Source organism: Rhynchophorus ferrugineus, unplaced genomic scaffold, assembly GCF_030347505.1.
Source record: "Rhynchophorus ferrugineus isolate W39M unplaced genomic scaffold, kcgeb_rfMv2 rfM8, whole genome shotgun sequence".
Taxonomy (NCBI): domain Eukaryota; kingdom Metazoa; phylum Arthropoda; class Insecta; order Coleoptera; family Curculionidae; genus Rhynchophorus; species Rhynchophorus ferrugineus.
Genome location: NW_027472587.1, coordinates 32,668,344 through 32,687,989, shown reverse-complemented (window position 1 = coordinate 32,687,989; position 19,646 = coordinate 32,668,344). Strand labels below are relative to the sequence as shown.

Below are 19,646 nucleotides of genomic sequence, written 5' to 3'. Positions count from 1 at the left end.
AGATAATTTTTTAAATGAACTTATTGGTCAAGTTAATAAAGTTGCTTAAAATTTTTGGTTCCTATTATAGAATAATGCTAATTTTGGGACGATATTACTTACAGCTAGTTATAGTAATAATGAATGAAAAAAAATAACTGTAACAAATTAAAATATTTAAATAAACCATTCAAAAATAGTTGTTGGTAAATATATTTAAAATATTAATTTCTATTTAATCAAAGCATATACACAATATAAACTTTAGTATTAAAAAATAATAGAGTTGTTTGATAACATTAAAACATAATACAGCACCAATTAAAATAGCTATTGATAAGATAAGTAACTTATTGTTAATGGAAATATGTAATGTTGTCGATTAAAAATTTCAAAAGGCAAAAATATTCATATACAAATTTATCAATAATCTTGCGGTTAATTATTAAATTTTCAAATTTATGCGAATTATTTTTATTATATTGCATAGATAAATAATTACTTCATTAAAACCAAATAAGCTTATAAAGATAATAACTCCTTGTAAAATAAATAAGTAAGTAAAAATTGGCAGAAGATTATTCGTTATCGCATTGAAGATATCAACGAAATCTCATAAGAGAAAATTATATTACGCTGTAGTCAATTACAGTACTATTAGTCTGATATCGATTCTTCTTACATAATGTACTCTAAGTTAATAATATGCATCCTAATTTGGTTCGGCTATTGTAAGTAAACATTAATTGGGGACTGAAATATTAAAAATAATAAATTCTTAGATAATACAGTAACGAAAAATAATTTTATAGGCAAGCCTAAGGTCGTAACATTGGATTATCATCAGACTGGAAAGGAGAATGAATTAGAAAGTGGAGAATTGCCAGTATATATCAGAAACAGTGTTAGAAATATAGATAATAATAAAGAAAATGCAATAAAATACCACAAAATTACTAATTCAACTAGGAAGGAAATAAATAATATGAAAGAAATTATAAACATATTCCAAATACATAATAATGTAATAAAAATTGAAATGGCCATCAGTACTGAAAGTGCGAGAGCCGAAGCAAAAACAGTACAGGCCTCCATTGCTGCAGGTAAAACTACAAGGGTAAGAAGTAAAACCATTAACATTACTGACTTAATAAATACAGAAAATACCACCTCAACGGATACTACGGAAACTCCGACAGCCACTAGCCGAACAGAATCTACGGAAACGCCGACGGCCTCTACTCCTGCAGAAACTACGGAAACGCTGACAGCCTCTACTCCTACAGAAACTACGGAAACGCCGACAGCTACTATTCCTACGGTGACTACCGAAACGCCGACAGCCACTACTCCAACACAAACTACGGAAACTCCGACAGCCACTACTCCTACGGAGACTACCGAAACGCCGACAGCCACTACTCCAACACAAACTACGGAAACGCCGACAGCCACTACTCCTACGGAGACTACCGAAACGCCGACAGCCACTACTCCAACACAAACTACGGAAACTCCGACAGCCACTACTCCTACGGAGACTACCGAAACGCCGACAGACACTACCCCAACAGAAACTGCAGCAACTCCGACAGCCACTACTCCTACGGAGACTACCGAAACGCCGACAGCCACTACTCCAACAGAAACTACGGAAACTCCGACAGCTACTACTCCTACGGAGACTACCGAAACGCCGACAGCCACTACTCCAACAGAAACTACGGAAACTCCGACAGCCACTACTCCTACGGAGACTACCGAAACGCCGACAGCCACTACTCCAACAGAAACTACGGAAACTCCGACAGCCACTACTCCTACGGAGACTACCGAAACGCCGACAGCCACTAATCCAACAGGAACTACGGAAACTCCGACAGCTACTACTCCTACGGAGACTACCGAAACGCCGACAGCCACTACTCCAACAGAAACTACGGAAACTCCGACAGCCACTACTCCTACGGAGACTACCGAAACGCCGACAGCCACTACTCCAACAGAAACTACGGAAACTCCGACAGCCACTACTCCTACGGAGACTACCGAAACGCCGACAGCCACTACTCCAACAGAAACTACGGAAACTCCGACAGCCACTACTCCTACGGAGACTACCGAAACGCCGACAGCCACTACTCCAACAGAAACTACGGAAACTCCGACAGCCACTACTCCTACGGAGACTACCGAAACGCCGACAGCCACTACTCCAACAGAAACTACGGAAACTCCGACAGCCACTACTCCTACGGAGACTACCGAAACGCCGACAGCCACTAATCCAACAGGAACTACGGAAACTCCGACAGCTACTACTCCTACGGAGACTACCGAAACGCCGACAGCCACTACTCCAACAGAAACTACGGAAACTCCGACAGCCACTACTCCTACGGAGGCTACCGAAACGCCGACAGCCACTACTCCAACAGAAACTACGGAAACTCCGACAGCCACTACTCCTACGGAGACTACCGAAACGCCGACAGCCACTACTCCAACAGAAACTACGGAAACTCCGACAGCCACTACTCCTACGGAGAATACCGAAACGCCGACAGCCACTACTCCAACAGAAACTACGGAAACTCCGACAGCCACTACTCCTACGGAGACTACCGAAACGCCGACAGCCACTACTCCAACAGAAACTACGGAAACTCCGACAGCCACTACACCTACGGAGACTACCGAAACGCCGACAGCCACTACTCCAACAGAAACTACGGAAACTCCGACAGCCACTACTCCTACGGAGACTACCGAAACGCCGACAGCCACTACTCCAACAGAAACTACGGAAACTCCGACAGCCACTACTCCTACGGAGACTACCGAAACGCCGACAGTCACTACTCCAACAGAAACTACGGAAACTCCGGCAGCCACTACTCCTACGGAGACTACCGAAACGCCGACAGCCACTACTCCAACAGGAACTACGGAAACTCCGACAGCTACTACTCCTACGGAGACTGCCGAAACGCCGACAGCCACTACTCCAACAGAAACTACGGAAACTCCGACAGCTACTACTCCTACGGAGACTACCGAAACGCCGACAGCCACTACTCCAACAGAAACTACGGAAACTCCGACAGCTACTACTCCTACGGAGACTACCGAAACGCCGACAGCCACTACTCCAACACAAACTACGGAAACTCCGACAGCTACTACTCCTACGGAGACTACCGAAACTCCGACAGCTACTACTCCAACAGAAGCTACGGAAACTCCGACAGCTACTACTCCTACGGAGACTACCGAAACGCCGACAGCCACTACTCCAACAGAAACTACGGAAACTCCGACAGCTACTACTCCTACGGAGACTACCGAAACGCCGACAGCCACTACTCCAACAGAAACTACGGAAACTCCGACAGCTACTACTCCTACGGAGACTACAGAAACGCCGACAGCCACTACTCGAACAGAAACTACGGAAACTCCGACAGCTACTACTCCAACAGAAACTACGGAAACTCCGACAGCTACTACTCCTACGGAGACTACCGAAACGCCGACAGCCACTACTCCAACAGAAACTACGGAAACTCCGACAGCTACTACTCCAACAGAAACTACGGAAACTCCGACAGCTACTACTCCTACGGAGACTACCGAAACGCCGACAGCCACTACTCCAACAGAAACTACGGAAACCCCGACAGATACTACTCCAACAGAAACTACGGAAACTCCGACAGCTACTACTCCTACGGAGACTACCGAAACGCCGACAGCCACTACTCCAACAGAAACTACGGAAACTCCGACAGCTACTACTCCAACAGAAACTACGGAAACTCCGACAGCTACTACTCCTACGGAGACTACCGAAACGCCGACAGCCACTACTCCAACAGAAACTACGGAAACTCCGACAGCTACTACTCCAACAGAAACTACGGAAACTCCGACAGCTACTACTCCTACGGAGACTACCGAAACGCCGACAGCCACTACTCCAACAGAAACTACGGAAACTCCGGCAGCCACTACTCCTACGGAGACTACCGAAACGCCGACAGCCACTACTCCAACAGAAACTACGGAAACTCCGACAGCTACTACTCCAACAGAAACTACGGAAACTCCGACAGCTACTACTCCTACGGAGACTACCGAAACGCCGACAGCCACTACTCCAACAGAAACTACGGAAACTCCGACAGCTTCTACTCCAACAGAAACTACGGAAACTCCGACAGCTACTACTCCTACGGAGACTACCGAAACGCCGACAGCCACTACTCCAACAGAAACTACGGAAACTCCGACAGCTACTACTCCAACAGAAACTACGGAAACTCCGACAGCTACTACTCCTACGGAGACTACCGAAACGCCGACAGCCACTACTCCAACAGAAACTACGGAAACTCCGGCAGCCACTACTCCTACGGAGACTACCGAAACGCCGACAGCCACTACTCCAACAGGAACTACGGAAACTCCGACAGCTACTACTCCAACAGAAACTACGGAAACTCCGACAGCTACTACTCCTACGGAGACTACCGAAACGCCGACAGCCACTACTCCAACAGAAACTACGGAAACTCCGGCAGCCACTACTCCTACGGAGACTACCGAAACGCCGACAGCCACTACTCCAACAGAAACTACGGAAACTCCGACAGCTACTACTCCAACAGAAACTACGGAAACTCCGACAGCTACTACTCCTACGGAGACTACCGAAACGCCGACAGCCACTACTCCAACAGAAACTACGGAAACTCCGGCAGCCACTACTCCTACGGAGACTACCGAAACGCCGACAGCCACTACTCGAACAGAAACTACGGAAACTCCGACAGCTACTACTCCAACAGAAACTACGGAAACACCGACAGCTACTACTCCTGCGGAGACTACCGAAACGCCGACAGCCACTACTCCAACAGAAACTACGGAAACTCCGACAGCTACTACTCCTACGGAGACTACCGAAACGCCGACAGCCAATACTCGAACAGAAACTACGGAAACTCCGACAGCTACTGCTCCAACAGAAACTACGGAAACTCCGACAGCTACTACTCCTACGGAGACTACCGAAACGCCGACAGCCAATACTCGAACAGAAACTACGGAAACTCCGACAGCTACTACTCCAACAGAAACTACGGAAACTCCGACAGCTACTACTCCTACGGAGACTACCGAAACGCCGACAGCCAATACTCGAACAGAAACTACGGAAACTCCGACAGCTACTACTCCAACAGAAACTACGGAAACTCCGACAGCTACTACTCCTACGGAGACTACCGAAACGCCGACAGCCAATACTCCAACAGAAACTACGGAAACTCCGACAGCTACTACTCCAACAGAAACTACGGAAACTCCGACAGCTACTACTCCAACAGAAACTACGGAAACTCCAACAGCTACTACTCCTACGGAGACTACCGAAACGCCGACAGCCAATACTCCAACAGAAACTACGGAAACTCCGACAGCTACTACTCCTACGGAGACTACCGAAACGCCGACAGCCAATACTCGAACAGAAACTACGGAAACTCCGACAGCTACTACTCCTACGGAGACTACCGAAACGCCGACAGCCAATACTCCAACAGAAACTACGGAAACTCCGACAGCTACTACTCCAACAGAAACTACGGAAACTCCGACAGCTACTACTCCTACGGAGACTACCGAAACGCCGACAGCCAATACTCCAACGGAAACTACGGAAACTCCGACAGCTACTACTCCTACGGAGACTACCGAAACGCCGACAGCCAATACTCCAACAGAAACTACGGAAACTCCGACAGCTACTACTCCTACGGAGACTACCGAAACGCCGACAGCCAATACTCGAACAGAAACTACGGAAACTCCGACAGCTACTACTCCAACAGAAACTACGGAAACTCCGACAGCTACTACTCCTACGGAGACTACCGAAACGCCGACAGCCAATACTCGAACAGAAACTACGGAAACTCCGACAGCTACTACTCCAACAGAAACTACGGAAACTCCGACAGCTACTACTCCTACGGAGACTACCGAAACGCCGACAGCCAATACTCGAACAGAAACTACGGAAACTCCGACAGCTACTACTCCAACAGAAACTACGGAAACTCCGACAGCTACTACTCCTACGGAGACTACCGAAACGCCGACAGCCACTACTCCAACAGAAACTATGGAAACTCCGACAGCTACTACTCCAACAGAAACTACGGAAACTCCGACAGCTACTACTCCTACGGAGACTACCGAAACGCCGACAGCCACTACTCCAACAGAAACTACGGAAACTCCGACAGCTACTACTCCAACAGAAACTACGGAAACTCCGACAGCTACTACTCCAACAGAAACTACGGAAACTCCGACAGCTACTACTCCTACGGAGACTACCGAAACGCCGACAGCCACTACTCCAACAGAAACTACGGAAACTCCGGCAGCCACTACTCCTACGGAGACTACCGAAACGCCGACAGCCACTACTCCAACAGAAACTACGGAAACTCCGACAGCTACTACTCCAACAGAAACTACGGAAACTCCGACAGCTACTACTCCTACGGAGACTACCGAAACGCCGACAGCCACTACTCCAACAGAAACTACGGAAACTCCGACAGCTTCTACTCCAACAGAAACTACGGAAACTCCGACAGCTACTACTCCTACGGAGACTACCGAAACGCCGACAGCCACTACTCCAACAGAAACTACGGAAACTCCGACAGCTACTACTCCAACAGAAACTACGGAAACTCCGACAGCTACTACTCCTACGGAGACTACAGAAACGCCGACAGCCACTACTCCAACAGAAACTACGGAAACTCCGGCAGCCACTACTCCTACGGAGACTACCGAAACGCCGACAGCCACTACTCCAACAGGAACTACGGAAACTCCGACAGCTACTACTCCAACAGAAACTACGGAAACTCCGACAGCTACTACTCCTACGGAGACTACCGAAACGCCGACAGCCACTACTCCAACAGAAACTACGGAAACTCCGGCAGCCACTACTCCTACGGAGACTACCGAAACGCCGACAGCCACTACTCCAACAGAAACTACGGAAACTCCGGCAGCTACTACTCCAACAGAAACTACGGAAACTCCGACAGCTACTACTCCTACTGAGACTACCGAAACGCCGACAGCCACTACTCCAACAGAAACTACGGAAACTCCGGCATCCACTACTCCTACGGAGACTACCGAAACGCCGACAGCCACTACTCGAACAGAAACTACGGAAACTCCGACAGCTACTACTCCAACAGAAACTACGGAAACTCCGACAGCTACTACTCCTGCGGAGACTACCGAAACGCCGACAGCCAATACTCGAACAGAAACTACGGAAACTCCGACAGCTACTACTCCAACAGAAACTACGGAAACTCCGACAGCTACTACTCCTACGGAGACTACCGAAACGCCGACAGCCAATACTCGAACAGAAACTACGGAAACTCCGAGAGCTACTACTCCAACAGAAACTACGGAAACTCCGACAGCTACTACTCCTACGGAGACTACCGAAACGCCGACAGCCAATACTCGAACAGAAACTACGGAAACTCCGACAGCTACTACTCCTACGGAGACTACCGAAACGCCGACAGCCAATACTCCAACAGAAACTACGGAAACTCCGACAGCTACTACTCCAACAGAAACTACGGAAACTCCGACAGCTACTACTCCAACAGAAACTACGGAAACTCCGACAGCTACTACTCCTACGGAGACTACCGAAACGCCGACAGCCAATACTCGAACAGAAACTACGGAAACTCCGACAGCTACTACTCCTACGGAGACTACCGAAACGCCGACAGCCAATACTCCAACAGAAACTACGGAAACTCCGACAGCTACTACTCCTACGGAGACTACCGAAACGCCGACAGCCAATACTGGAACAGAAACTACGGAAACTCCGACAGCTACTACTCCAACAGAAACTACGGAAACTCCGACAGCTACTACTCCTACGGAGACTACCGAAACGCCGACAGCCAATACTCCAACAGAAACTACGGAAACTCCGACAGCTACTACTCCTACGGAGACTACCGAAACGCCGACAGCCAATACTCGAACAGAAACTACGGAAACTCCGACAGCTACTACTCCAACAGAAACTACGGAAACTCCGACAGCTACTACTCCTACGGAGACTACCGAAACGCCGACAGCCAATACTCGAACAGAAACTACGGAAACTCCGACAGCTACTACTCCTACGGAGACTACCGAAACGCCGACAGCCAATACTCCAACAGAAACTACGGAAACTCCGACAGCTACTACTCCTACGGAGACTACCGAAACGCCGACAGCCAATACTCCAACAGAAACTACGGAAACTCCGACAGCTACTACTCCTACGGAGACTACCGAAACGCCGACAGCCAATACTCGAACAGAAACTATGGAAACTCCGACAGCTACTACTCCAACAGAAACTACGGAAACTCCGACAGCTACTACTCCTACGGAGACTACCGAAACGCCGACAGCCAATACTCGAACAGAAACTACGGAAACTCCGACAGCTACTACTCCAACAGAAACTACGGAAACTCCGACAGCTACTACTCCTACGGAGACTACCGAAACGCCGACAGCCAATACTCGAACAGAAACTACGGAAACTCCGACAGCTACTACTCCTACGGAGACTACCGAAACGCCTACAGCCAATACTCCAACAGAAACTACGGAAACTCCGACAGCTACTACTCCTACGGAGACTACCGAAACGCCGACAGCCACTACTCCAACAGAAACTACGGAAACTCCGACAGCTACTACTCCAACAGAAACTACGGAAACTCCGACAGCTACTACTCCTACGGAGACTACCGAAACGCCGACAGCCACTACTCCAACAGAAACTACGGAAACTCCGACAGCTACTACTCCAACAGAAACTACGGAAACTCCGACAGCTACTACTCCTACGGAGACTACCGAAACGCCGACAGCCACTACTCCAACAGAAACTACGGAAACTCCGACAGCTACTACTCCAACAGAAACTACGGAAACTCCGACAGCTACTACTCCTACGGAGACTACCGAAACGCCGACAGCCACTACTCCAACAGAAACTACGGAAACTCCGACAGCTACTACTCCAACAGAAACTACGGAAACTCCGACAGCTACTACTCCTACGGAGACTACCGAAACGCCGACAGCCACTACTCCAACAGAAACTACGGAAACTCCGGCAGCCTACTCCAACAGAAACTACGGAAACTCCGACAGCTACTACTCCTACGGAGACTACCGAAACGCCGACAGCCACTACTCCAACAGGAACTACGGAAACTCCGACAGCTACTACTCCTACGGAGACTACCGAAACGCCGACAGCCACTACTCCAACAGTAACTACCGAAACGCCGACAGCCGCTACTCCAACAGAAACTACGGAAACTCCGACAGCTACTACTCCTACGGAGACTGCCGAAACGCCGACAGCCACTACTCCAACAGAAACTACGGAAACTCCGACAGCTACTACTCCTACGGAGACTACCGAGACGCCGACAGCCACTACTCCAACAGAAACTACGGAAACTCCGACAGCTACTACTCCTACGGAGACTACCGAAACGCCGACAGCCACTACTCCAACAGAAACTACGGAAACTCCGGCAGCCACTACTCCTACGGAGACTACCGAAACGCCGACAGCCACTACTCCAACAGGAACTACGGAAACTCCGACAGCTACTACTCCTACGGAGACTACCGAAACGCCGACAGCCACTACTCCAACAGTAACTACCGAAACGCCGACAGCCACTACTCCAACAGAAACTACGGAAACTCCGACAGCTACTACTCCTACGGAGACTACCGAAACGCCGACAGCCACTACTCCAACAGAAACTACGGAAACTCCGACAGCTACTACTCCTACGGAGACTACCGAAACGCCGACAGCCACTACTCGAACAGAAACTACGGAAACTCCGACAGCTACTACTCCAACAGAAACTACGGAAACTCCGACAGCTACTACTCCTACGGAGACTACCGAAACGCCGACAGCTACTACTCCAACAGAAACTACGGAAACTCCGACAGCTACTACTCCTACGGAGACTACCGAAACGCCGACAGCCACTTCTCGTACAGAAACTACGGAAACTCCGACAGCTACTACTCCTACGGAGACTACCGAAACGCCGACAGCCACTACTCCAACAGAAACTACGGAAACTCCGACAGCTACTACTCCTACGGAGACTACCGAAACGCCGACAGCCACTTCTCGAACAGAAACTACGGAAACTCCGACAGCTACTACTCCTGCGGAGACTACCGAAACGCCGACAGCCACTACTCCAACAGAAACTACGGAAACTCCGACAGCTACTACTCCTACGGACACTACTAGTGAGGGTACAACCACTTCGAAATCATCTAGTACCACTTCTACCCAAGCACCTGCTACAAAGTTTCCTATGCCCACTGATAAAGGTTCCGTAAAAATGCCGTCTTTTGTTGGAATTAGTATTATGATATTTTCTAACATTATTTGTTTGATTAGTTAGTACTTGTATAGTTAGAATATTATGCTAAGACTATACGAATTAAAAATTTTTCAACATAGATACGTTGTCTGTTTATTCGGTAATTTCTTTACACACTATATTAATATCAATTTAACGTTAGTTATATGACAGGGATTGTATGATTGAATTGAAGAATGTTCTTTGTGGAACAATATGATAGTTTCTCAAGGAAGTATTTATTGTTAAGAAAATTTGTATGACAATGTGCAGCAATGTATTCTTTTGAACGAGTGTAGAATGTAATAAAATATTTATTATCCAATAAATGATGAAGTTATTAATAAGCCGAGTGCCAATACTCTTGTGATAATTAGAAGCAATAATTAGAAATATTTCAGTACGATTTATGGTGGCTAATCTGCCCGGAGATCATTTTATGTGCTTTATTAATTTTTTATTATATTTACTCCAATACAGAGTGGCAATTATTATAATTTATATTATGGTTTAGATATACAACGTTATTACTATGATTCGAATTAAACTTTTTATACAGCAAATTCGCACAGTATTATATTAAAAGTTTTTTAAAACTTTCAGTGATAAGCGCTTTTTTTAAATAAAGATACTTAATGTATTAATGTTGTGAAGAAATAACATTGACTTAAGACAAATATTAGCTTTCCTTTCTTATATGAATTGAGTCAGATTGCCTTCCGCGCTTTTGTATATATTTTAGTATGTGTTTTCATTGACGCAATCAAAATTTATTTATAAAATATCCTTTAATAATGTCTGCATAAGGTTAATATATGCTTCATTACTCTATCATCAAAGTTTGACTCATGTCTGTTGCAGAAATTATATCGGTAGTTTAATATGTCAGATGTCCTTACAAATATTAATACGCATATACTATACAAATATTTTTGAAATACAGTTGAATTTAATTTCACCCTGTTTCATAAAATATTATTTTAAACACTTTGCTTAGAGTTTATATTTATTTCTTAATTATTATTAATAGACTTATATTATAATATATTTATTTATTACATTATATTCTTTCAGTTTCGATATTGATGATATATGGGGTGGTGAATTTATAAGTTGGTTGTTGGTACATAGGCTTACTGGAATTGGTTTTAGGATCTAGTTGTGTTAAATAAAGGAAAGAACGGCTTCTACCCTATAATTATTTAAAAAATTGAAGATATGTTATAGCCCATCTAAGGGATTGTTCATCAATTGATTTGAAAGTCCATGGCGGCTTCTTTTAGTAACTGTAGGCTGTACATTGTAGTAAGGGCAAGTTGCCCCGATATTAAAAAGCTATGAGTAAAATGGCAATGGCCAATCAACAATATATATGAATATTTTGGATGTATTTTTGCATTTATTAGATCTCATATAGTTTTGCTAATTTAGTTCTCTCTTGGGATATAGTGTCCTTATATATTATACAGTGTCTTTTAATTTATAGTAATATATTGAATAATAAAAATAACATTGGTAATATATGGTAATATTTTGAAATATTGGCATTTTTATGCGCAGTACATTTAGTTATATAAGTGAAACTTCTTCAAAAAAATTTAGCTATATTTATTTGCTGATATCTTTTTTTTTTAATTCCACGTCTTCGATTGCGAGCAGCAAATATTGGTCGACGTAGACGTAGTATAGTAATAGTCCGTAACTATCGCTTAATTAGAACTACAAAAGAACAATTGACAAATAGTGCAAGTTTACTACACCAGATTGGAAGAAAAAATGTCTAAATGAAACTCGAGAGCAACACAATGAACGTCTTCGGGCTAATAAACTGAGACAATGACAGGCACTTCAAAGAACCACCAACATACACGAAGCACTTGATTAACAGAGCGTGCAAGAATGCAATGCCTTTATATGTGCATTATTTCGCTATCTTGTGTTCGAATATAACGCAGAATAAATTATTCGTCACATATAAAGTCGATATCAACAATATGGAAAAATGCAACCATTGTCATACACTTAAGTACAAAAGCCAAGTGCACCATCAAATTTTTTATTTGTTTTCAATACCTAACGTCGATCGGAAATTTTTGCAAATCTATTTACGAACCAAAATTAAGTCAGTATGTGATAATATTGTGGCATCTCTTGAGACGTTTCTGCAAAATCGTAACCAATTGGTCCAGTTGTTCAATACCGTTTCGAATAGATTACAAAGCCATTATTATAAATATTATCATTAAACTGGACAATGTACCATATGGGGCGCACTTAGGATGACACAATATACCAACTGTTAATGAAGTTGAAATTTTTATATCTGACGATTCATTTAAACGTCAATATATAGGTATGGAACTCAGGGATAACATGGTACAGTGCAGATAATTCAAGACAATCATCGTGTGTACGATGCTTTGCAGTACCTATTTGTTGCAACGCAACTATTTTTATTTACATAGAAAAATGCTTAATTTTGAGTTTAGGAAAATATGAATCCTTTTGTGTTTTGTATAACTTAGAGGCATAATTCATGAGGCTATTTAAATGTTTTTCATAATAGTTGTAACACTTGGGAAATAATTATGACTTGAAATAATAAAATATTGCATTGTATCCAATATCTGGTTGGAAACCAGGCCAGGAAAGATTTAGACAATAAATTATTAATTGTCCATGGTAGTCCTCCTTGGATTTGGAGGAAAACACTAATTCCGCACCAGGAATAAAACCATTCTTATTTCCTGCATGAATAACAATATATCTGCAATTAATTATTAGTAAATATTATGACCAATAAAATCTAATCAAGTGCTATTGTAAATTTTACGTTTTCCATCAATTTTTGTTGCCTTTAAACTTTTTTTGTTGGTGTCTTGCCAATGAGTTGAATGCCCCAATGAACTATTTTGAAATATCCAAGTTTCATCAAGATACACAAATTCAAATCATTTATCTGCCGTGATTTTATTATATACCATTAAAAATAAAATTCTTTGTAAGGCAATGTCTGGAAGTTCCATTAAACCTCTTCTAGGATGACCATTTAAATTCTATGCCCTGTAAGAGTGTATACAGTACGGGTGTAACGATCCCGGGGCCCCTCTTTTGTGTAGTCCTATGATGTCCCCTGCGTGTTTTTTGTTTTCCCTTTTTTCAATATGGAGGTACAGCATATAGAGAATCTAGTTACCGTGCATGGAACAGGAGAGAGAAAATAGAAATCACAAAATATAACTCCATGGATTTTGATAAATACTTTGTAATTTCAACGACAGATGATTCGCTGATGAGGCTTTCACCTTTTGTAATACACAAATGCTTTGTAGCAGCTATGGGTGAGCTTGAGTCGGTTGGAAAACTGAAGAAAGGCACATTATTGGTTGTAACTGCAAATTACAGCCAATATGATAGGGTTATTAAAATGAAAAGATTGCATGATAATAAATGCATGCATGAATTGAATGAACATAAAAGTCACACCTCACCCCTGGCTAACTTTTTGCAGGGGAGTGATTTACAGCAACGACTTGTCAGTCCGCTCTGAGGAATAAATATTGCAGAAGTTGAAAACCCAGGGACTGGTCTCCGTGTGATGTATCACCACTAGGAAGGATGGTATTATAACATCCAACAATAGCTTAATACTAACTTTTCGTAAAAGCTCTCTCCCCGAGAGAATTAGAGCCGTTTATCTTAGCCTAAGGGTGAGACAATACGTGCCTGACCCCATGCGATGTTATCAGTGTCCAAGATTTGGACATATTTCTATGAATTGCACCTTTGAGTCAACCTGTCCATCATGCGAAGAAAGATCATATGATGAAACCACTTGTATACCACCGCCCATTTGCATCAATTGCGGACAGGAGCACTCTCCTAGATACTGGGGATGCCCAGTTTACAAAGAGGAGTTCATGATCCAGAAATAAAAAAAACTGAAAGAATTCCATATATTGTGGCAAAACAAACCCGAGAACTACTTGGAAATACACAGTTGAACTATGCGAATGCAATTAAAACGACGAAAAGTTATGTATCTATTGCCACGCAAAGTGAAGAAATATCGGTTAGTGAATCCCAGCCTTCCCAATCTTCTCGTTGGTTCATCCTTAGATAAAAGGGATGGCCCGCTCTCCGGTAATGGTAAACCGCACCTTGATTCTAAGGGTAGCAGATATTAAACTCCGAGCTCTTCTCATCATTCTCTCCCCCCTTCACCACTCAATAAAAAAAGTAGTAATGGTCGTTCTAGTAGCCGCCATACGGGTGGCTCAAAACACATAGCTGGGATGACATGGAGTTAGACCATTGCTGATTAAAACCATGACATATAAAATAATACAATGGAACCTGAACGGTTTTAAATTCCACTCAGGTGAACTGAAGTTGATAGCAGGTCTTCATAAGCAATCAGTCCTAGCTGTCCAAGAAGCAAATCTTAGAAAAGAGGATTTCTTCAGTTTAGAGGTTTTCTTGAAATTAGAAAAGAAAGAGCCAATACAAACAGATCATCAGGGGGAGTAGCTATCCTGGTTAAACGGGATTTAGTATACGAAGAAGTTGATTTAATTACGAAGCTGGAAGCAGTCGCCACTAAAATGTATCTTACGGACAGACGTATTACAATTTGTAAATTGTATTTGGCCCCTTCTGCACTAGTGACTGAAAAGGAACTGGAATAGTTGATGGCTCAGCTGCCTTAACCGGTTTTCATTGTGGGATTAACGCCCATGTAATAAACAATTTTTAACTCCACATAGAGAATGACGGATCGCCCACCTTTGTCTCTTCGGCGACTGGAAGCCTCTCTTGCATTAACTTGGGGGTTTGTTCAGCAACCTTGATGGGCGGGACACTTTGGACAACTCTGGCTGATTTGCATGACCGTGACACTATCCCCTACTCATTTAATTAGAAGGTCTCACATACCCTACTATTGAATCAACAAGGATAAATCTAAACAATACTGAATGGGATAAATACAGGCGACTCATCATACTATCGTCTCTTGATATGGATATAAGTTCTATAGTGGAAGAATTCACTAAATCTGTCATCAGAGCCGTCAAACTGTCCGCTCCGGGGAATATACGCAAAAACAGAAAGGCCTCTGTACCATGGTAGAATATTGACTGTAAGCGACCCATAGAAAATAGAAGGCGGGCACTCAACAGTTTCAAAAATCATCCATCTACCACCTGTTAAATAGAATAAAAGAGACTGAAGGCTTTAGGGAGGAAAAAAATCACGGGGTAAAAGGATAAAAGCTGGATGGAATTCACCAACAATTTAAATCCTCAAACCTTAACTCAGGATATTTGGATGAGCATTCGCAAACTAAAGGGTTTACCTATATCTAAATTACCAATAATCGTGGAACGGACACGCTATATAAAAGATCCACTGGAATTAGCAGACCTGTTTGGTAACAGTATCATACCCTTTTTCGAAACATCACGATAATATAATTATGGAGAACACTCTGAAAACACATTTATGATTGCTTGGATGATCCTATAACATACGATGATCTCCTTTGCGAATGAATGAGCTATGATGAGCGAATTCTGAGCAAATTACAAGAATGGAAGATAGGTGATAATGCGTATCAATTTGTTTAATGATTCCTAAGGGATTTTAAGGGTTAGAGTCAATGGCAAGATATCGTCATCCTTTCCACAAATAAATGGTGTACCTCAAGGCTCCAGCATAAGTCGAACACTATTTTTAATTGCGTTGACTCTATCAAAAAACTCTATCAGAGATTTTTCGCTGATGACATAGTTATTTATCATGCTCCTCAGGATCACAAAATTACTCACGAAATTTTGCAAAAATGTCTCGATACTCTCCCTTCTTGGGCAAAAACAAATGGCCTTCGATTCTCATCTGATAAATCGAATACCGTGCACTACTGCAGAATAAGGAATTGTCTCCGAATGACAGCTCTGTCTATTGATGGCATTGACATAAACAACAAACCTGAGCATAAATTCTTGGGAATTACATTCGATTCACGTCTCAGCTGGCTTCCACACATCAAACATACAAAAAACAGATGCCTTACTGATATTAGCCAAATTCGATCCCCCGCCAACTTTCACTGGGGTGCTCATAGAACCACTCTTCCGAACATCTATAGAGCACTGACTTTAAGTAAGCTGGACTATGGCTGCCACTGTTTAATTTTTGCGGCTCCATCATATATAAAGACATTAAATTCAATCCAGAACACAGTACTAAGGATTGCTCTCGGAGCATACCATTCAAGTCTACTCTGTGAGGCGGAGATTTCTTCGCTAGACTCTAGACGAGAACTTTCGCTACTAACGTACGCAGGCTCATTAGAACTCAAGCCGGGGCTATCTCATTATGGGCATTTTTCCCCAACTTCAGTATCAAAATAGAAGGGCAACATTCAGAGGGTCTGGCTATTGCTTCCAGAAAATCTGCAATTGCTTATCATTGGAAATGGGTAATTAATAAAATGTGTATTTTTCCAGACTCTTTCCAGAACAGGCCATTGTCGGCTGACTCACGAGTTTCTACAAAGAAGAATCCTAGTTAAACTCCAAGGGCACGTCCACCAAAGACTGGACCTTTGGCTTAAAGGGATCCATGAAATAACTTCTATAATTGAAGAACCTTGAACGACTGATGAACTATTTGCCTGCCATCGGAGTACTCCAAAATATATAATAGACTATGAATACTACTGCTGTTAACTAATGTCTTTTAAACTGTTCACTTCATATTATTCTCATACTTATGTTAAATTAACTATAAGCTCTTTTAGTTTTGTTCTTTATATTGTTTGTTCTGTAATATTAAATTATATACAGTGCATAGGTCCTAAATAGCTCTTGAGGCTGATGGGCCTTTAATAAATAAATCTAAATAATTTATTGAAATGATTTTATAATTAATTTGAAAGGATGCGTCATAGGCCATTTAGATTGTCAGTGTTTGATCGATGATATGGAATTGCATAAAAATATATTTGTTATCTTAATAGAATTAATTTTTTATTAATAGGATTCAATGTAATTATATCTATGATTTATCTCATTTATTTATCCCAAACTAATGAAATACAATAAATCGTAAGTACATCTAACAATATGTAATTTTTAAAAGATAGCAATTATCAACATATCAAAACTAATAGTAACATAAAAGGCGAAATGGAAATTGCATTATAGTCAGTACATAATCTAAATATTTTCTATAATGGACTTTAAAATAATATTGTATTTATTGCTGTGGTTCGGATATTGTAAGTACATACTAATATAAATGTTCTAAGCGTAAATAATATTCTCATAAATGTTATATAAAATATTCTCATCGGTTGAATTATTTTTGGAGAGTGGTATTTTGACATTAAGGCCACGGTGAACTGAACAATTTTGTTTGAATAAAGTTAATTTTTTCCTTAGAAGTTGTTCTGAAAAAAGTTGAATGAAATAGCTGCTCTAAAAAGACTGGCTTTTAGGTAAGAGCTTTGGAGTGATAGTGTAATTAATCAAAATGAAGATGATAATAAAGTTAGTAAAAAGAAAAGTAAAAAGTAGAAATAAGATCAGATCAGATAAACAAACTACGCTCCCAATATATATTCACTAAATTCTTATATCATTCAGTCTCTTTAAGTGATTTCGCAAAAGTCAATCAATTAATGTTTCACATAATAAGAATATTGATTTAAGCGAGAAACATTAATTTCAGCTTTTCTTAATAAATTGCTAGAGTTCTACATAACAATCCAAAGGACACTTGAGATATAAAGGTAGCGCCTTTGTTTATCTAGCCAATAAATAATGCGCATTATTAGTGGAGATTCCAGAAGGCCACTATCGTTACACTTTGCTTGTTTATGTAAAAAATTGTGTGGGGTTTATGGTAATGAGATATTAATTAAATGTCAGTATTAGAACGTGTTTCTTCGTTTCATTCGAATGAAATCGAAATTAAAATTTAACTTCTATCTATTCGGTCAATAGTTGAAAAAGTAGATGAAATTCTAACCATCGGTCAATCATTTAACAACAAGGTACAAGCAGTTAATTTTACATGGATCGAATTTTTAATGGATTCGAATTTACAGTAAGTGAAAAGTGGATCACGTAGTTAAAAATAACTTAGTTTAGTTGTTCACCGATTCAAGGGTTATACAACGGCGGAATTATGGTTTTATTAAAAAGCGGCAAAAAGGTTATCGATCCAAGAAAATATTAAATCCATAATAAGAAACCTAATTCTCTTTCAGGCAAAAGTATAGTTAACATGGAATATAATCCGGTCCAAAATCTCATTGACAACATATTGATCACAAATCCGGATTATACTAAACCAGAAGGGACAGCCGGATGAGACTACCGCCACCGAGCCTGATGAGATTACCGCCACCGAGCAGGATGAGATTACCGCCACCGAGCCGGATGAGACTACCGCCACCGAGCCGGATGAGACTACAGCCACCGAGCCGGATGAGACTACCGCCACCGAGCCGGATGAGACTACCGCCACCGAGCCGGATGAGACTACAGCCACCGAGCCGGATGAGACTACCGCCACCGAGCCGGATAAGACTACTGCCACCCATCCGAATTCAACAACAGAAAATATAACTAGCTCTACAACTACTTCCCTGCCGCCAATTACACATTTTCCTCAGCCTACGGATAAATCTCATAGGTTTTTATCTTCTTTGTGTGTTATGACAATTGGTTTATCTATTAATATATTTGTTATTCTATAATGATTAAGTAATTGCTGTTATTGTTTATATAATATCCCATGTCATTAAATCGTATTATTATTTTGTATATACATTTCTTTTTTGTTTAAGACTCGGATCATTTTCCTTATTTCATTTTACGCTTTTGCCTTGTTAACATTAAGAAATATTAGAATTACGGCAGGATTAATGGCAACAATAAGGGGACTGGCCTGTCATCTTACCATTACGCGAATGAAGCAGGTGGATGTAAAATACTTTTAGAGTGCTGTAAACGATAAATAGTATTTCTTTAGGTTGCCTAATGTTAAAAAAATATTTTTTTGGAACTGAAATGTAATATTTATATCTACAGGACAAACATCATT

At 42.1% G+C, this 19,646-nt stretch overlaps 2 protein-coding genes across 2 annotated transcripts; both read left to right on the top strand.

The window, feature by feature from the left end:
• The first annotated feature begins 645 nt into the window (after positions 1-645).
• LOC143201551 (uncharacterized) lies at positions 646-14,467 on the top strand. The gene is made up of 5 exons (XM_076412675.1): positions 646-710; positions 792-1,082; positions 1,140-9,275; positions 13,709-14,067; positions 14,282-14,467. Exons 1-5 carry the CDS (start codon positions 665-667, stop codon positions 14,465-14,467), a joined length of 9,018 nt encoding a protein of 3,005 aa, XP_076268790.1. The 5' UTR covers positions 646-664.
• A 4,412-nt stretch (positions 14,468-18,879) lies between these two features.
• Positions 18,880-19,353, top strand: LOC143201550 (uncharacterized; the record flags this gene model as incomplete). The annotated part of the gene is made up of 1 exon (XM_076412674.1): positions 18,880-19,353. A coding segment is annotated over one exon (420 nt), but the record flags the coding sequence as incomplete, so codon positions are not given.
• Between the last annotated feature and the right edge of the window lie 293 nt (positions 19,354-19,646).

Bases quoted from the DNA above. Each gene is read 5' to 3' on its own strand.
- LOC143201551 (XM_076412675.1), top strand. From the start codon at position 665: ATGTACTCTAAGTTAATAATATGCATCCTAATTTGGTTCGGCTATT. The intron at 711-791 runs GTAAGTAAACAT...ATAATTTTATAG, and splicing joins CCTAATTTGGTTCGGCTATT to GCAAGCCTAAGGTCGTAACA. The intron at 9,276-13,708 runs GCTACTACTCCT...ATGGAGGTACAG, and splicing joins AAACTACGGAAACTCCGACA to CATATAGAGAATCTAGTTAC.